General features: G+C 41.2%; 1 protein-coding gene and 1 pseudogene across 1 annotated transcript; both read right to left on the reverse strand.

Annotated features, from left to right (window-relative positions):
* LOC142956171 (activin receptor type-2B-like) lies at positions 1-14,143 on the reverse strand. The gene is made up of 11 exons (XM_076097569.1): positions 13,614-14,143; positions 11,379-11,586; positions 8,616-8,731; positions 7,944-8,095; positions 7,574-7,717; positions 6,061-6,204; positions 5,081-5,229; positions 4,800-4,914; positions 3,939-4,077; positions 3,551-3,681; positions 1-3,264 (listed from the first exon to the last, which is right to left on the reverse strand). The coding sequence occupies exons 1-11, from the start codon at positions 13,663-13,665 to the stop codon at positions 3,070-3,072; spliced, it is 1,545 nt and encodes a 514-aa protein (XP_075953684.1). The 5' UTR covers positions 13,666-14,143; the 3' UTR covers positions 1-3,069.
* Positions 14,144-16,688: 2,545 nt separating this feature from the next.
* On the reverse strand, positions 16,689-18,461 carry LOC142956889 (gamma-crystallin N-A-like; annotated as a pseudogene).
* Positions 18,462-20,002: the final 1,541 nt, after the last annotated feature.

The raw sequence follows: 20,002 nt of genomic DNA on the forward strand, positions 1-20,002 counted from the left end.
TTTGCATGGTTAATCAGTGTTTGTCTTTATTTCAATATACAAAAAGATGGATGTATTCTCATCTAGTTTATATTTCTAAGCATTTCAACACACAGATAAAGTTACCATTCGTACTGTTTTAGTGAAACCAACCAACATACACCCACACACGCCGCGCGCGCACACACACACAGTTCACATAAACAGGGAAGGTCACACTATTCAGTCAAACCCCCATTCACACAATGACAAATGAGCAATATGTTGACTGCAAATAAAAAATAAAAAATGTTTTTGATTCACACATGAAAAGGAAGAAACCCTTTACATTTGTCAAGTTAATATATACACAATTCTTTTTTTTTTTTCCTTTTTTTGTTTTGAAGATGAGACTGACTCCTTGTTAGTGTTACTAACGAGGTACTGCACGAGGTAACAGGTTTTTCTGTTCAGAAGAGCTGGGTGTAAGACAGCATTTGGAGGTAACGAACAGTCACGGCAGATTTTCCTTCGTGATCGTTGTTTTTCTGGCACAATATGTGAAAGCACCTGGGTCACGTTCAGCTGTCACAGAAATTAAACCCACAGCATTTATTCGTTTAAGAGGTTTTAACATGCGTCTCCATCAGAACATGATCCAGGTGTGATGAGATGCACTTTATTGATCCACAAAAGAAAACTGCTAAGTCACATCTGAGTTTAACTACTTAAACTACGATATTCAAGTGACTATTGCTGTATAATAAATATTGCTGGACTCTTGGACCACGCACATGCCACTGTTTACATGATTCGCAATGGGGATGCATTATCAATCAATCACAGAGTTGATGATTCTATATATAATAGTCGGTATGGATTGATGGTTTTTCTCCCCCCCCCCCCCAACCCAACCCATAAGTTCTTTACCAAAACTGCACAGGAGCAAGCGTCACAGAGCACTGTTAAAATCACCATCTTTCACAACACCTACCAAAGCACAACAGATGAGCCTGTGTGTCGTCCAACGTGGTTTAAATATCACCGAACAGGTCTGAACATCACATCAGCGGGTTAATTATTGAGGTAATACTGTAAAAACGGGCATTTCTAACAAGTGGCCAATCACAGAAGCCGCCAGCACCTAACCATCAGGGATTTTTTTGTTGTTGATATATATATACATATACATATACACTAAGCTTTCTAATGCAAGTGCTACCTACACAGCTTCTGATTCAGAGGAACTGATACCGTTATTAATAGAAATCAGCAACACAACTACCATTCTTGGAAAAAAAAAATAATATCATATATATATATATATATATATATATATAAAATATCACAGGGCTGGTTGTCAAAATGACTGTTAAATATGTAGAGGTGGAACTGAGAAATCCCTTTCTGTTTCTGTGAAATGAAAACAATAATGCCCTGCTTTTGAATAAAAAAAAACAACAAAACAGATTAGTGTTCGGCAACTGTGTGAACAGGTCTATTTACAAGAATCTGCCTCTCTTCTTTTTAGGTTTGTACAGCATTAACACCGCGACGACTGGTCAGGCTCTTTAAAAAAAAAAAAAATAAATAAATAAAAGAACACAGACAAAGAGGCCCAACCGGCAATAAAATATCTCAACTACTAAAACACAATAAAATACATAACACAACTTGATATACATGTAGAAAAAGCCTGAGGTACTTGTCAGAATATCTGAGGTCAGTCTGGAGGAGTAAGCAGCTGAGGGCTTACCCAGTCAAAAAAACAAAAACACACAAAAACAGAATATTAGCCTCACAATAATATCATTAGCGTTATATCAACAAAGAATACATGTACATCTACAAATCCTTGAGTATCCTGGAATAGTCACAGCAGCATAACGGACATTCAATGTATGGTATTCGTGTTATGGTACAACTATGGCATTGCATTTGAGACAAAGGCAACCATTTGAGCTCTCCTTGCATGATGTACAGTGACTTGAGGTATCTGGGGACTGGTGTCCGACTGAGTCTATTGAAGAAACACCCATGAAAATGAAAAACAGACATGTTGCTTACTCAAGTATGGCCCTCGCAAGGATAAACCCCAACTATCTGCCCATGCTTCTTACATTAAAAACACGCTCTATCCATCGCACATCATTTAGTCTTCAAATTCTCACACACAATCATTCACACACAAGACAGTTAAAATCAAGAATGTGTAACATTGGAACTCCAGACAGCATCCGTCAATGCCCCTGGCACTGGCAAAGGAGTAACTCTGAATTTCTACAATTAAAAAAAACAAAATAGAATCCAGGAATATGTCCATGATAGCTAGCTGGACAGCTTGGCTCTCAACTTAGAGAAAATGTTCCAAAGAAGCCTACTGGATACCTGAGAGGTAGCTCCCCGGGGACAAGAGGATCGTCCCAAATATTCAAAAAGTCGCAAATGTCCAATATTACTGCTCAGCTCCCATTTTAGCTCCTCTCTTGCGATAAACACATCTGTGCTCCGATGTTTTAAAATCTTTTTTTTTTTTTCATTCTGAGGCATTCACAGGTTTAAAATAAGGGAGCACACTCGAGTTTAGAAATCAAGACGCTTCGACCCCTGAGGAAGATGAATGTATTTTGTCTAACAGTCTCAAAACGGTTCCTCCGAGGTGTGCAGCACGTCGCCCGAGGTTTGGAGCAAAAGTTCATTTGATTTGGCCGCCGACGATCATGACCAAGACAGGAAAAGGACCAAGATAACAACTTATGAGGTAATAAAAAAATATACTAACACGAAAGAAATACATGAGGTAATGACGACATTTAAGATTCGACACACGGGTGTTATCAGATGTGCCCATCGCATAACTTATTACTACTTCAAAACTACAGCAGATGGATGTGTTAGTAAGATCTGACTTTCAACACCCAAAAAAAAAAAAAATAAAAAAAAAAATAAAAAGAATTACCAGTGTGGGGATAAAATAGCAGCTGCATTCAAGTTGCTAGTTGTTGTTAAAAAAAAAAAAAAAAAAAAAGTTTTTAAATATTCACGGAGATCCGCCGAGTTTGGATTTGAAAAATAAAAAGTCAGGAGCTCAGATGGATGGTGGTCACCCGTTCAGGTGCTGGACTCTTTGGGAGGTAGGTCCTCGTTGGTGAGCGACATCACGATGCACACGGGGCTGTCTGAGGTAGTGCTGCTGATCGTCCTGGCGATCTGGCCGATGCGCTCCTCCACGCAACCAGCAGACAATCGCGCCTCTGCGTCGTGGTCCCAGCATTCTTCGATGGTCTCGCACATCTGGCTCAGACCCTGTAGCCGCAAAGCAGAAGTTTTAGCACAGGAAGTCTGAGGTTCTATTTTCTTACTTTATTAAAAAAAGAGCACTTCTTTTTGTCATAGGACAGAAATCTCTCACTTTTCCTGTGACCATAAGGTTAGATATTAGATACAGCAACAACAAAAACATAACTAATTCAGAGAACTGACTATGACCTCAGATGATCGAGCTGTGTTCACTGGAAAAAAAAAGAAAGGATGCATGATATCCTGGCATTGCTGTTGAAACTGCGGGAGCTATTCTTCCACTGTTACTCACAGGATGTTTGAGCCAGCAGTCCTTGATGGCTGGACGCATCTTCTTGTGCACGACCACATCCTGCAGATCCTCCAGGGAGGGATGCTGGCCTATTTCATCCTCAAACGGCAGCATGTACTCTCCAACTGTACCTGAAGAGGGGGGCGGGCAGTAAGGGGCACAGGATGGAAAGCGTCACACAGAGAGGTTAAGAACACAGTGCAGCATCTGGATTTTAAAACGCTGAGACTTGCACTCTGTTTAAACTACCCCACATTACACCTTTTAACCTAGATCGGATGGCTTTCCCAGGCAAAAACGAAAACTAATCCTTTGTTTATTAGGTCAGCCTGAAGCAGTGACCTTTCAACCTGTGGGCCAAGCAGCATTCCTGCACCGTTTGACTCACCGTCTGCCTCTGTGCAGCGAGACACCAGCTCCCACAGCACCAAGCCCATAGCATACATGTCTATCCTCAGGAAGGAGTCTCGCTGGAAGTTGATGGCTCCCTCCAGCACCTCAGGAGCCATGTAACGCCTCGTACCCACCTGGCAGGACAATGGATTCAAGAATACGTGAGTATGGGCATGAATGGTGTTCCTGAAGAGTACTTGTGCCACTCGGCCAATATGTGTGTGTTTTCAAATGAATTAGGTAGCAGAGAGCTCATGGTTTTAAGGTCATGGTTCGGGGTGTTAAGCTAACGTTAGTGCTCTTTCGGTGGTTGCCTAGCAACAATAATTAAAAAAAGAAGTTGCAGCAAACCGCAAATCAGGTCTGATCAGGCACTTAATGTTGCCAAGCATGCCAGTTAAAGCAACACAAACCGACGCTTTAGTATCAAACAGCACCCTGCTCTGCTGCTGGGTAAACTGGCTCTACTTAAAGCAGCAATCTCCAAACTTATCAAGTTATTCTGCAGCCAGAATAAACACTTTTGAATTATTTTCGGATGACGTATTACTACCATTTCTCAATGTCAAGCCCTTCAATGGGAAACTGCCTCTATGAGCATTATTCTTAACTTATAAAAACACCGACTTTTACATTTGTCCCTTGGGTTATTGAAGCTGTTTTTTTTTACACTGATCAACAGAAGAAACATTTTTATGTCAAAATGGAAAACCTCCACAAAATAAATAAAGTATAAATATGAAACCCAGTAACCCATAGGAGTCCTTTCTGAACATTTCAGAGAAATCAGGTGACAATTACTCAGACTTGCATCAGCGTGCCAATGTGGAAATCAGAACCAGTGGAGAAGTGATACCTGGCCATGAGTGTCTCCTGGAGGTTTTCCTGGTTCAAATCGTACAGCGAGCCCAAAGTCTCCAATGATTGCAGTCAGATCATCTCGTACCATCACATTCTTACTCTTGAAGTCCCTGGAAAATTCATTTCAGGACAAATTTAGTCTTGCATGTTAATCCATGGATTTTAAGGGCAAAATTACTAAATCATGCACAAGCAGAAGACAGCAGTACTAAAAATCAAATGCATGTTTTAGCGTTTAGAGATTCAGGAAAGCCGGGAACAGTTTGTGTTCTCTACCTGTGTGCAATGGTGGGTTTGGGCCCCTCTCCCTTGTAGCTGGGAATGTCCTCATGGAGGTAAGCCAAGCCGCGGGACATGGTCTCTGCTATGTGACACAGTTCACCCCAGTTCACATTGTTACCCTTCAGGTGGTCTGTCAATGAGCCCTGCACACACACACACACACACACACATAAACACAATTCAGGAACAAGGAATAATAACTGCACAACAATCGAATTGAATACATTTCTCAGAAAATCAGCTGTTAGCGTCCAAAGAGTTAGCCGACCATAACCCTGGAATAGATTGTTTTTGGTCCTGCGTTTCATTTCATTTGCCAGCCGAGTAGCGTAGTCTGAAAGAATTACCAGAGGCGTCTAAATTCAAACAATATAGCTTAAATTATCATTAAGAAAATACACCAAACAGATGACGCATGCACAGATGGCACCCAGACAATTACCGGAACTAAATATGTTTGTGCCGCTGCCATGAATTGAAGGTGCTTCGAGGACAAGCCGTGAATGTCATTACACAAATGCTTCATTTGTGGTTATGGTAATTATTGTTTAATCCTGTTTTGATGTATTAATACCGTTGTTGTGAAAACCAATGAAGAATATATTTTGGTAGCATGGAGGTGTTTATTCATACAGTATAATTTCAGGCACACACACACACACACACACACACACACACACAGTACTACTGTCATTTTTAATGCTCGTAGTAATCAACATAATTACCTGTATTATTTTCACATTACATGCTTAAGTAATACACTGAATACATCTAAGCAACACAACTATATCACTTTAAGGCATACTGGGTATTGCAGACCTGCCATAAGTAATAATATCCACTTTATTAAAAGCTGTGATGCTCTTCTGTTCAGCAGTTCTAGTAAACACAGACGCCCTATACACCTCACCATGCATTTGCTATATATGGGTGGGTGTATATATATATATATATATGGGAATATGTACACTCACCCTCTCATGAAACTCTGTGATAAGCCACAGCTCCGCCTCCAGGTTGGTGCCGTGCTTCTCTGCAGCGATGTAACGCAAGAGGTTTTCATGACGCATCCCCGGAGTCACGAATATGTCCCGCTCGTTTTGCCACGACTGCTTATCCTATACGAGCACACAAGCAGATCAGAAAGTGTTTAGGTCTTCGTGATTTGCAGAAGCACGTTGGAAAACAATGGGGTCCTTTTCTTATATGTTAAAACAAAGCCCGAGTTGGTGCCTCTCGTGCGTAAACATCACATTCAAGTCCCAGCGCTAAACATCTGATTTTCAAAAAACCTATATATGCAGTGATCTTTGAACAAAAGCTAAAATGTTTTTAACTTGCACCTCGTAAACCGTTTAACCGCCTTCAGCACTGGTCTAAAACAAATGGGGCTGTTGTCTTTACTGGTCGGTTTTGTGACCTCTGTCTTGTATAATCTTAAAAACAAAAACAGTCTGAAGATGATGATGGTGTTGTTGTGTGAGCACAAAGCAACGACCGCCCCTTAGCGCATGCAGGCACGACACAAGGGTGAAACGTCAAGTGTGTGGTGGTGACTGCCTGACAACTGCATTGAAAGAAAAAGGAAGCAGGGCTGGTCGAAGGGGGTTCCGTTACAGTAGCGACGCAATGGTAGGTGTACTTCTGTTCCCAACAAAGACGGTAGCTAGAAATGACATAACTCCTTTCACAATTTGTACAGTTTGAACGAAAAATCTTAAATATCAGTTATATTGGTATATGTATATCTTGGATTATTCTCTTCAATGTCTAACCTGCAGCCAGAAACCTGGGTGTGATATTTGACAGCTACCTTTCTTTTGAAAAACTAAATTACAGTCATCTTTGTATCCATTGAAGGAGAATCTTAAAGATCAGGCCGTTCCCTCTGGACTCTCGATAAGGTCGTCCATGCTTTCTTCCTCTTCTCATTTAGACTATTGGAACTATAAGTTATATTGCACCTCCAGCGGGTTCAAATGCAGCTGCTCGGCTTTCAACAAATAGATGAAGATCATATCAGCCCTGTTCAAGCCTCACTTCCCTGGTTGATGGTTCGGCCCTTAGCTACAACGCTGAATTTCTGCTCTATGAGCCGGGACGCGGCCTCAGATCCTCAGGCAGAGTGCTTTACAGTGTTATTTGTAACATGTCTTATTTGTTTATTTGCTATAATAGCTATTATTATTATCGTGTTAATGTTACTGTCCAATATCTTATATTTTCATACACATATATATTTTGCGGGGACAATTGACATTAAGAGTACCGAGATTTGGTAATACAAGTCCCAACTTGAGTAATGGGTTAAAAAATGTTATATTGTGCAACAGGCAGGATATTTATTCATATAGATGGTTAGGAGTCTTAGTGGGAAAAAACAAACTGGATGCTTGGCACGGTGACTCAGATCTAATGTTAATACACAAACTGGAGCTACAAAGCAGCGGTCCGCAATATCAAAACGCTTTGAATTAATTGACATACCTGCACAGGGAAGACCTTTACAGCAACATATTCGCTCATCAACTGGGCCTTCCAAACACAACCAAAGCGCCCCCTAGCTTTGATTTCCAGCAGCTGCAGTGGTTTCAGACCCAGTGAGGGGGATGGAGGAGTCGCTCCAGGATCCTGAATGACAGACAAGGAAAGCCAGTTAAGTCTTGTTCTCCTGCTGAATCGATCTGAAAGATGTCGGCACTTCTCTTGCCCTGAGTGCAAAATATTACAGGAATGTAACAACGGGGTGATGAGGAGTAGCAGCGCAGAAACAAACATGCGGGGAAAGACTGATCTCTCGGCGCCACAGATTACCACTTTAAACGAGAGTCAGGCTGGGGTATATGGCCTCTCTCACCTCGCTCAGGTCCACATGGCCGTAGGGAGGTTTGCGGTGGCGGTACATCCACAAGGCCAGAATGAGGGCCAGGGACAGCACGCAGAGAGGCAGCAGGGAGTACACGAGCACGTTGAGCAGGGACGGCACTCGGGGTGGAGGCCGGATTTTCACTGTCGGGGCGGAACAGAATAATTACAGCATGTCAGCTTTATGGCGTTGTAGGCTGTATGCAGTATTACGGACGTCCCTCACGGACTCTATGACCTGATTTTAAAAGAGACGTGTAACATTTTATCTAGAGATTTTCCAGCCTTGATCATAACTGACTGAGACACTGTACAGGCAGTAAATGTAAAAACAAATAGGCAAGATATAATGGATTTAAAGTCGACTTTTTGTCAACTGAAAATCAGTATTGGACTATGCAAAAAAAGATTATTCGTCTATTAAAAAGGCATTTTAAAGAAAAGTAAAATGTCAAGAAGGTAAATTAACACATTTCTTATAACCAAGCATCATTTAAAAGGAAAAAAATAAATCATAAAGGCTGTGTAACATGCATCAGTGTGATACACATGATGCTTTTTTTACTGCTACATGCAGGGCTAAGCTTCACTCCCACTAATCGGAGGGGAAAAGCAAAGACCTATTTTTCGCTTGTACTATATGTGGGATGCATTTGCGGCTCACCTCGGTTGCCACTGCCAATCATGTCAGGAAGGTGGGTGAATCGTTCATTGCAGTAGTTGCCCTCGCAGCAGCAGAAGAAGACCTGAGGGTTTTCCTCCATGGAGACACACTCTTGCCTAAAAAGAAAAAAAGCAGATGACACACCTACGTTATTGCTTCGAAAATCAAACAACAAAGACGTCGAGCAGTTTCAATAATTAACAATAGGGCTAAAACATCATAGCATAGTAGCATTTTGTGACTTAAGACATCAAGAACCAAGCAGGTGAGCGTCTGAATCTTGTATCAAAGAAAAATATTTGTCCAGTTTATTGTCAGGACTCTGGCTTTAGCCCACGCACTCCTTGGTAGTGGATACTGGTAACGTTGCCAGTGTATCAACCAACAAAGACTTCTATTGGGTACTTAAATAAGCACAGTCTCTTTCAATGGGAATATATTAACCTTATTGATTATGAACATACAGAACACTTAAGGAACTGTCAGACCATGGGGCGTTTCACTCAGATTAACGCAGCGGTTTAGTCCCTTCTGCAATAGCAGCCCCGAACATACTGCCTTGTTGACATAGTCGTGAGCTGGGATGGATGAACGCATACATGAAGACGTTGTGGACTAATGTCTTTATCTGTGTGTTTTGGTGTTAAACTGGCTTTGAAAACAAATCTCCCTCTGGGACAATAAACACTCATAATAGTGCTCATATTTATCCCGACATTCTCAAAAAAAAACCTGCAGGTCAATTTTAGAACTACCTTAGCAAATATAAAAAAAATAGAAAGGATAAAACCCGATTCTATTGGCGGCTAATAGTTAATTATTTGTACGCACGGATGTGTAATCTGGGGCCGATTATTAGAGTTACGTTTTCTCCAGCTTGCCTTCATGAGCCACCAGAGGTCTCCAGCTTGTTTAATATTCAAGCCACAGCATTTTGGAGACTAAAAAGTTTGATCGTGCCACACAGCTCTGCACTGGCTGCTGATAAAGCCAGTTTAAAATTCTCCTCCTGACTTACAAATCCTGAGTGGCCCGGTGCCACCATATCTATCCGCCATCATCAGGCTGTGGACACTGAGCTGTACTCTGCACCGTCCATGTCCAGATGCAGACTATCTGGTTACTCCCAGAAAGAATGAATGTGAGCTCTGCTGGTTGCAGAGCATTTACCAAACAGCAATTCCTACATGTGGAAATCACTTCCACCCATCTAATAGAGTCTGGTTCTATATCAAGATCGGAAATTGAATTTTCATACCTCAACCTGTTTGGCTGGCCTTACATTTTGTACCGGGAAATATATTCAATAATTTCCATTCGACAGGCTGTGCCGTGTGTTCTGTGTGTGGAGAGACACTTGCTTGCATGTGTGGATTCAGGAGGCTGTGTGCCTCCCGGTTTGCCTCTGATTTGATCACGTTGTCGATTGATTACTTTAATTAATTGAGAGCTCACTTGTTTGTTATTTACAAGAACAAATGTTATACATATGCTGATATCAGATACTTAAATGTGTATATTTTCTGCTTTTCTCTGTTTTACATTATTGAAAATTGAGTATCTGCGAGGTTGAAAAAACAAGGTATTAGAATGTGCTACTTTGGACTCTGAGAAACTGCAATGGGCATTTTTTAATTTTCACAAGTTTAAATTTTTTTAGATTACAATCAATTGAGAAAAGACTAGACAGATTAATTGATAGTTAAGTGTCAATTACAGCCCTATAGCAATCTAATATTAGTGTCATGTGCAGTGTGTACGTGTGCAGTGTCCGCAGACGTGTCTTTGTTTGCCAACTTGTGTAATGTGTGCTGTGACTTACACTCGGTTGCCAGTTTATTAGGTACACCTACCCAAAGATAAAGCAGTCTAATACAACAACAGCCTTTCAATAAATCCCGTGTTCAGTTTTGCTTGAAACCGTTTGAAAGAGGTGTTGATTCAACTGTATGATCATTTTGAAGGATGTCATTTGTGGTGCTGTTGAACTGTATCCCATTATACTGACAGGCGGTTCTATTATTTTGTCCACCCCATTTATATCAATGAGCGTCGGTTATACAGCAGACACACCTCTCTGTATAATAAACTGGCAACTGAGTGTATGTAATGTGTGTTGAGATTTATACTGGTGATAAAGCACTGCAAATACGTTTAAAAATAAAAAAAACATATCTATATGCAAATGAACCAGTTACCTTGGTAATATATCCAGGATATCTACATTTTATGTCGTGTTTTATGTGACGTTTGCATGTTACTGTGTGGCAACTGATTTCCCACACTGATGAATCTGTTGATCGGTCATTTACTCTGTAAAATGTCAGTTTAAAAAGAAAAACGCCCTTCAAAATGTTACCAAAGCGTGAGATGTTATTGTAACTACTTGTTTTGATGAGATGACATCTTTAAATTCCTTGTTTTGTCCAACCACAAGACTAAAGCCCAAACACATTCCATTTACAGAGATTTTTTTTTTTAAAAAAGGAGAAAAACGGCTGATCTTCACATTGGAGAGGCCAAAACCAGCAAATATTTCCAATATTTTCAGTTCATTGGCTTATTGACAAATAGTTTCGCCATTCGATGATTCATTTCTGTGGCTAAAAAATGGTCCCAGGTCTAAGAAATATAGATGTATTGAACTAGAGATGGGTACTGAGGCAGGTATTTGTGTTGTACTCGCTGCCAGTCGCTCTGAGTGCGAGCCAGATGCCTAAAATATAAATGGAAGTGCACGATGACCCCGCCCGGTGATCCGACCTGTCATAGCAGTTGAAGTCATCCAGCCAGCAGCCTTTCTTCACCAGCTTGATGGTCCCTGAGGAGTTGAGCCAGGAGGCATAACAGTGCAGTCGCTTGTCCTTCTCGCCCTCGCAGCGCTCGAAGCCGCTCTGGTTGGTCCTCTCCGTACGCCAGTTATCGTTGTAGTACACACACTCCCGGGTCTCTGCTTCGCCCAGACTGTACCCTGAGAAGGACAGAAGGCCTCAGTCAGCTCACATCGTAATGAATTGAAAATCAACAGCGGAAGCACAGACATATGGCGAAGGATCCGCTCGATGCCACGAAGAAACATCTCTGAGCAAAGCCTCTATCATCACTCTGGCACGCGGCCAAGTTTGGGAGCTCTCTGTAGTAAGAAGGGAGTTTCCTCTGGGCTAAGAAACTGTTACTGAATAGTAGTTCGGCGTAATCCCATTCACCAAACGATCTTTTCAGCGAGTAACAACTAAAAAGGAGGGGGGAAAAAATGACAGAATTTAATTAGCTATAGAAAGACAATGGTATGCCCTCGTGTGATATAGAAGCACGCCGCACACCGGGATGCTACTTCCACAGATAAAGACTCTTGTATCCTGCTGGAGTGCAACACATCTGGAGAGACAGATAACACCTTCTCCTTTAAGGGCTTTTACTGTCATTTAACAGGAAATAGTTCCCCTCACCAAGCCTGAGATACAACAATAGCTGTCAGTCTCCTGCGGTTACACAATTGAAAAAGGGTTTTTATCACTCCTCTTTGTGGATTAAACGTTGGACACACTCAAGCAGCACACGCAAGACGTGTTTTTGATGAATACTGAGGCAGATTAGCATGCTGTACATGTCGTTCACAGTGTCGCTTGGACGTTCTTGCCTAATCTTTGTTCACAGAAAAAATAGTGGATGTCTCTTTAAATCCCTGCCTATAGGAGGCCGCCCATCCCCCAGTGTTACCCCACCAACCCATTACAGGCGAGCGCGCGCGCGCACACACACACACACACACACATACACACTCACTCAGGCACTTACACAACATGCATCTAGTTGTCCAGAAGCATACAATGGATTTCATTATAGCATATAGGGATGCATGCAATGACCAAACATCATGGTCATTATTAAGGATGGAAAGAAGGAAGGAAGGTGGTAAGGACAAACATACACACACACACACACAGCAGTGATGTTCAATGCTCCATTGAGCAAGAGATGGCATTTCTGATATCTGTGGTCACATGATCCGGGAGGACTTTTACTACAAGATCATTCCCCAACCCCCTCTGTCACTTACCGAGGCTTACACCATAACAACATGAATTCTGGAGAAGCCAGCTTACAAATACACTCCGAGCCCTAATCTATAAACCATTTGGCACACACGAGACAGCTCTGCCTCAATAAAAGAAAAAAATGTATAGCAGTTCGTGGAAAAACTAAAAGTTGAGGTGGGGAAAGGTGGATATTGTTGTTGTCGAAGCAACTATAGGGGCTATCTAGCTTGGGGGGGAAGTTAACCTGTTAGGGACTCGCAATAAAACCTCTCGTACGAGTTGCAAACGCAGGCAAAAAAAAAAAAAAAAAGCCAAACAAAAGAAAAACAACCCTCATGCTCAGTTTCACGTGGTAGCAACCCACTGGAGCTGTGTAACAGTAACCTCGATTCAGGACAACAGCTGCTGGCTCGTCAAATCCAACGCACATTGATTTATGAAAATTATTTTCAGACTTGAGTTTTCAAATCAAGGCTGTAACCACAAACAGACCCGAGATGCAAGCCTATAAGGTTTCAGGATGTTGGTGCAGCTGCTGCCTTCTATTCCTGCCACCGTTGAGAAAGGCGAGGGGGAGCGCAACAGATTTAAATTTGGATATATTTTGGGGGAAATGAACCAACATAAAAGGCTTTATTCAATTTCATTTCTTCTTCTTTTTAATCAAAAAGTGACAGCTATTGCCTCAGTAATTCCCGTGTATGAAATAGATTTGTGGAGGCAAACAGAGAAAGGGAGATTATGTGTAAGAGAATAAAATCCCCACAGCTGACCCCTCAGTATTCACTGCCAACAAAGTTTCAACAACTAACACGCGTAAACTCGCTCACTGGTCGACATTTTAAACTCATATAATTACACACACGCGCAAAAAAATTAAAAAATAATTGTCTGCCTCCGACTCGGGGAGAAAAAAAAAAAACTGTTGCAAATTTCGGAACCAACAATAGCAGCTTACCTGCGCATAAAGTTCCCAGAAGAAGTGAACAAGTCAGCCATGAAAAAGACATGTTCCGTTTTGAATACAGGACAGATATTTCCCCCCGCTTTCCGTCGCGAACATTAAAACTCAGGTTGTCCAAAACATCCGTCCAGGATCAAAACGACCACAGGCCTCCGGTCCGTCCAGCAGCCTCAACCACCACCACCACCACCACCACCACAACTCGTGTCAATAGCCGCGACGCCGCAACAATGTTGCAAGAGAAAAAAGAAAGAAAGAGAGGAGCGATTAACTGACTGCCAGACTGTTTAGTCCGTGAAAAGGTGCAGCGTTTCGCATCGGAAGTGGATCCAAAAACCGACCGGGAAGCCGCTAAACCGCCCGAGACGAAAGCTCAGCGCTCTTTTTTTGAGGTTATTCGCTTGATAGTAGCACCGCTGCACCGGGAGGTCGGTCGGGGCTTACATGCATGTTACTGATCTGTGTCCAAAATGGCTTCTAAATGGGGAATGGGCTGCAAACAGGGAAACCCGGATGTGTAAACACAAAGAGGGGAATTCAGGCAGCCAGCGTGTGACCTTAACACGACTCCGTAGATACACGCCTGAAATTACTTTATTGTAGACACGTATTGATGGTTATCACGGTTTTTTTTTTATAAATAAAATAAAATAGCCGAATGGAAGGAAAACGAGGCGTTTGTGGAAGATGTTTGCTTTCCACGTTGGTATTTGTCCCGGTTCCAATTGATAGTAACACTTGCACTTTCTGTGGTCACAGTTGGTATTTCTTATAGTCTACTTTTCGGTTTTTATTATTTAAACCGGGTTTTAAATTCAATCGTTAGGTAATGTCTACCGATTTTACTGTTCACACGTAAAGGACCGCGCAATATGTGTTATTGAAGCGTTTTAACTATGAAACAACTATCACCTGATGTAAAGTCAACCATAGTCCTTATTTTAATTGTATTTGCAGTATACCAAAACAATTGGCATGTACGCACACATTTGAACATGGTATTTTTATATACTATGGATATAATAGAGTATATCTTTGTCCGTGTCAATTTGAAAATAGGTCTTTCAGCCCCGCAAATAGTTGAATACATTTTTGGGATTTCTATCTGAACGATCTTTTATGCATAAGTGGCAATGCTAAAAATAGCTGACCCAATTTGGAGTAACAAGATACAATAAATGCTATTTAAAATGTATTCGTCAGCCAGACAGTGTTAAATATAAAATACATACCACACAGCAAAACCAAAAATAGAGCCACTGTTCATAATGAATCACTACGCCTTTTTTATTATTATCACAAAACGGGAAGTGTGACAACTATCTTCCCAAATTTTCAAACATGATATTCTTTTAATAGCGTTTTTTCATAATTGCTTCATAAATTGTTACACAACTTTTTTTCTTCTTCTTTTTTTTTTTAAAGATGTGTTTTGTGACAAAGGATTGGTCAGCCTGCCCACTCACCACGTCCCCCAGACAACAGACAATACCTGTTCTAAATATTTCCTTCAAAAAGGTTAAGTTTCAAGTCATTATCCCTTGACTAATAATTGGATATGCTTCTCCTTTGTAATCTCCCCACTTAAGAAGAAACACATCCACCAGAACAAATAATCAAGGCTTGTTAATGAAATAAAATAGATATATTATTAATAATAATACAATATCACTGCTATAGTTTCCTTTGTTTAGCATTCAAACACTCTTTCAAAACGGAAATCCGTAGTGTAACATAATAAATCCCAGCAATGACATTGTTAAAATGTCATTAAGCTTTGCTCACAGTTTCCCTCTCTCTTTCTCGTATTTGACATTAAGACTAATGGCATGCTAGTGACACCCAGACAATTCATGCAGCAAATGGCCCAGGAACGAGGTTAGCTATAGGTAATCGCCCTCAAACTAGTGCCACTGAGTGTAACTCAAGACCAAGCATGTCCTCATTAAGCTATCCTATATTGACCCCGTAACTTGATAGAGGCCAAGAGCGAAACCTTGTAAAGATAGGTGTTCTGTTGTCATGACAGTTTGAAGAGAAAGCACATGAGTGCTCATTAAAGGTCCACGGGGCACAGCCACGGTGTGACATTCCTAAAAGAATGAGAGCACCGGGGTGGAAATGATGCAGTGGTGCATAAAAAAAAACATGAACGTATGAGCTAATAATGTTGTAAAAAGCCGTCAAATACAACGTTAAATACATGTTGTGTGCATGATATCATAAAAGCTTGATGGAGAAACTGAATTCAGATGGATAGATCCTGAATGGACAACATTCACTGATACATTATTCAGAATTAGTGTTTCTGGTCTTTGGTTTTCTTTTGTTATTCAAGAAAGAATCCACATGTTTTTCATGTGTTTGTGTCACTGCTGTTGAAAATCCCCCATTGTGATCACTTTGAAAACCCTGAGGCGAACGTCACGGCTTCACAGTAAAAATAGATGAATGACACTAGGTGGTAGCAGAGCTCTCGGGGCATGTGCGGATACTGCTCCAACCTATGTGAAGTGCCTCTCTTTTTACACTGTGTATGTAGGGAGGACACACAGTTTCTATTGTTTACTGCTGACTGTCAGACATTCACTTGTATGATGGCTGAGTGACTGCTTCTCTTCTTTCGTTGTAAGTTTTATTTCCCAAAAAATGATATTTAAAAAAATACCAGAGTATATCATGTAACTTGGTAATGGATCCATTAGTATGAGGGAAAGGTTTCGTAGTTATGGCGTATAAGAGACAGCAATAACCTGAATCATAGCCTGGAGCTGTTTCTACAATGCAATGTGGTTGTTAAGTTTAGAGTTCCACACTGAGTGAGCATAAAAGGATGAAAAAAAAATAGGATTGAAGGTTTTGTAGGATCACTACTTTATTTCAGCCTTTTTTGAAGTATTCCATACAAAAATAAAACAGCAAGCATTGTCAAACATGTGCTTTATCTTTTATTATTTTATAGCCCCACAGAGTCAGCGTGAGATGACTTGGCAGTGTGGTAGTGGCAGTTTTGTTCCTCGGTGGATGACTTCATCTCTGCTGGCACATTGCCTGTGACGGTGAGATGGTTTAGAAATAGTTTGCCACCCTGCGAATAGACTGGATGTTGGGGTTCTCCGCCTGCCACTCCACGTGGGTGCAGTAGTTTCCTCTCTCCACGATGTACATGCGGCCGCGGTAGTTAGGCTCCTCATACAGCACCCAGCTGTTTGGGAAAATAAATGGATAACATTAAAACAACACGGCAAGCAACATTATCATTACATTATTCTTCTATATTGTATTGTGATGAAGGCCAGTATCTTACACATGGACATCTATGTCAAGTCTTCAACAAGCAAACAAAAAAACTACAAGTGGATGCATGTTATCCCCTCTCTTTCTCCTCTAATGTCTCCTGTTCTGTCTACAGTCTCCGGACAATAAAGGCTTCAATTCCCAAAAAAAGGAAAAATACGTTTTGGGTGAACTGACTCTTTAAAAATGTAGACATATAGTTCAATCAATTTCAATCAAAAATAAACTCGAACATTCTAACACATGTTGTTGCTTTTGTGCCCTAAGCAGATCAAATGTAACTAAATGTCCCCCTGCTGCAGAGATACTTACGCTCCATCTCCATAAACCTTGAGGGAGTTGATGCAGCTCTTGGTCAGGCCTCGTGCTTGCAGGAACGGACAGTCGTCGCACAGCTCCACACACTGGCCTGAGAATTTGTCTCCCTCGAACAGCTCCATCCTGTAGTGCTCTCCATGCTGGGGAGGATAACGACAAATCCTCTCGCTGAGTTACAGTAAACATGTTCGCCTTCAACTCATTGCCAAGGTCTTCTATACAGGCACTGTTTTGAGTGCACTGAAAGTTGTGCCTATTGAAATCTAAAGGTAAAATGTTCATAGAGGGCGATATGTATAGCCCTCAGTCTATAAAGTATGTCTCAAGTGCTTTTAGTGATTTTCTTTCAGCTAATGGTATCAGTATGAGATGTTAAAACCCTTAAGCTGTTAATATGCCTCTGCACTGCAAGAGCAATTTGTGCATTATTACAAACTAAAAGAATGATTCTTTGATTTATCTGAAAAAACAGATGTGAACAAATGAGCTCACAAATATGCCAATCCGCCAGGCTTCTTTTCTTCTTCTTTTTTAACAGCCAAATATTTGTCTGTCCCTGGGGTCTCTCTCTCTCACACAAACACTCTTACCATCCTGATTGGCCTGCAGGAGCCCATGTGATCGTTATGGGCATTCCAGCGCTGGAATTCGGGGTACTCTCCATGCTCCAGAATGTACTGTTGGCCCTTGAAGTCTGGGTGGTCAAAGCAGATGTAGGCCCCGCTCTCCACACGGACAGAGTTTACCCTGTTCATGAAGCCACGGTCCTGGAAGTTGTCACAGTCGCTGCAGATCTCCAGTTTCCTCCCAGTGAAACATTTTCCCTCATAGAACACGATCTGTTTTTTTTGGGGGGGGGGGGGGGGTTGCCACAACAATGAAGATTCAAATACTTTCCTACTAACAAATACATGTATGGAAAATGCTGCAAACAGTCAGAAAGATGCCAATCAACATTGTTAAAAGTTGGACCAGTCAGCTACATTAATGCCTTTGAGGCTGACATTCGTTTGGGATTCACAGGATTAAGTTTGGGAAGGCCCAACCCTTGTTGTGGTACTCACCTTTCCTGAGTACTGAGACATTTTCTACTGTTAGCTGTTCCAAACTAGTCGCACAGTCTAAGAGTTGAAAAATGTGGACGCCCAGATATATATGGCCAATAGAGAGGGTGGCGGTATCGCGAGGCAGAGGCAACAAAAGCACAACAATGGGGGGTTTAGACATTCTGCCACATGGACACTTTCCCTTACATGTGCCAATGCTGATTTTGGAGTTTGGCTCGAGGGGGTGCAAAACAATAGAGGGGAGAGAGATTTTGCTATGAGTGGGCTTTGGGAGTGATGTTGCACTGAGTTTGGGGGTTGCGGAATAATATTTTGGTGGTGTCCAGACAAGGCGAGGCAAGACAGGCAAATAAACAGAAAAGGAAAGTTCAAGCAGAGGTGAAAGGACATGTATGACCCAGTGCAAACAAGAAGTCTGTCTTCTGATAAGCTGGGCAAGTAACTGGGAAAATGTTGAATAAACAAGGTGTGTTCCCAGTCCATGTTTGAGTTTTGATGGCTCCAGGATTAGCAGAGCAGCACAGCAGATTTCCTTCCAGGTTTTCTTTACGGATCACCCTCAGTTGTAGTTTCTCTGATGCTGATCCAGATGACCTTGACCCAATGGAAATTCCCCTCAGTTGCAACATCAAAGACCACCAGTTTTAAGGCTAGGCAGGTGGAGCAGGATACAAAACAGATACAACCCTTTTTATAATATACTTCAGCACCCCCTATCTCTCTCACTCTCTAGGGGCATAGAGTGGACATAAAACACACAATTTGAAACTTGAAGAAAGTACAACAAGCTTTTGCAATTACACTACAGCGCAGTCAATCAAAGCAACACGTATAGTGTAAAACATTTGTCTTAGGTGTGTAGATTTAAGAGAATGGAATTGGACTTCAGTCAAATCTAATCGAGGTACATTTTTTTTCTGCACTAAAGGAAGTATGTTCTTTTTGTGCAACATTTACTTTATGTGTATGACAGCTGAGGGAGAGGGTTCCAGTCTTTCAGTCTCTTTCATTAGTTTGTGCTAGTTCAAGTCAATTCAGGGTTTGTTTACGAGTCAATTCATGAGTCTGGAGCCAAGGTTAGTCAAAGAGCACTGAGATAAAAGTATTACACCTCATATCAGTCATAGACGTACTCCACCTGAAGCAAACATACTGTACCTTTCATTAATATCCTTTTAAGGTTTTAAATCCAGCTAATATAAATCTTTATCTGAGTCAGTGACAAACACATATATTAATATCTGCAAAAGCCTCATCAATTACGTATATACTGTATTGTGGACAAAGGGTGGACAGCTCTTGCATAATGCAGGAATCTGAGCATTGTAACCTCTGAATACAGTGTACCCAGGGCGAGTGAGGAGCTGAGCATAATAGACTTATCAGAGAAACACCACTTAGCGGGACGTTACCATGACGGCTCAAAGTATGAACGGGTATAAAAAGGGGGAAGGAAAGGTGAACACATCTCAGTCACTGGCAGAAACGGAGACAGACTAACCAGCAAGGTATGAACACATGAAACAATATTTCATTTGTATCTCCAACCTTCCATTCTTTTTAAAAATATGTTTTATTAACAATGAATTTCAAATCAATATTAGTTAGACTTTTTTTTGCAGATATCAATATTACTGTGCATGCATAAAAATACTTTAATATATTTTAAACTGTGTATTTTATTCTAAAAATCATGAGATA

This window comes from Anarhichas minor, unplaced genomic scaffold (assembly GCF_050575085.1).
Source record: "Anarhichas minor isolate MPS153535 unplaced genomic scaffold, ASM5057508v1 ptg000024l, whole genome shotgun sequence".
In the NCBI taxonomy this organism is placed as follows: domain Eukaryota; kingdom Metazoa; phylum Chordata; class Actinopteri; order Perciformes; family Anarhichadidae; genus Anarhichas; species Anarhichas minor.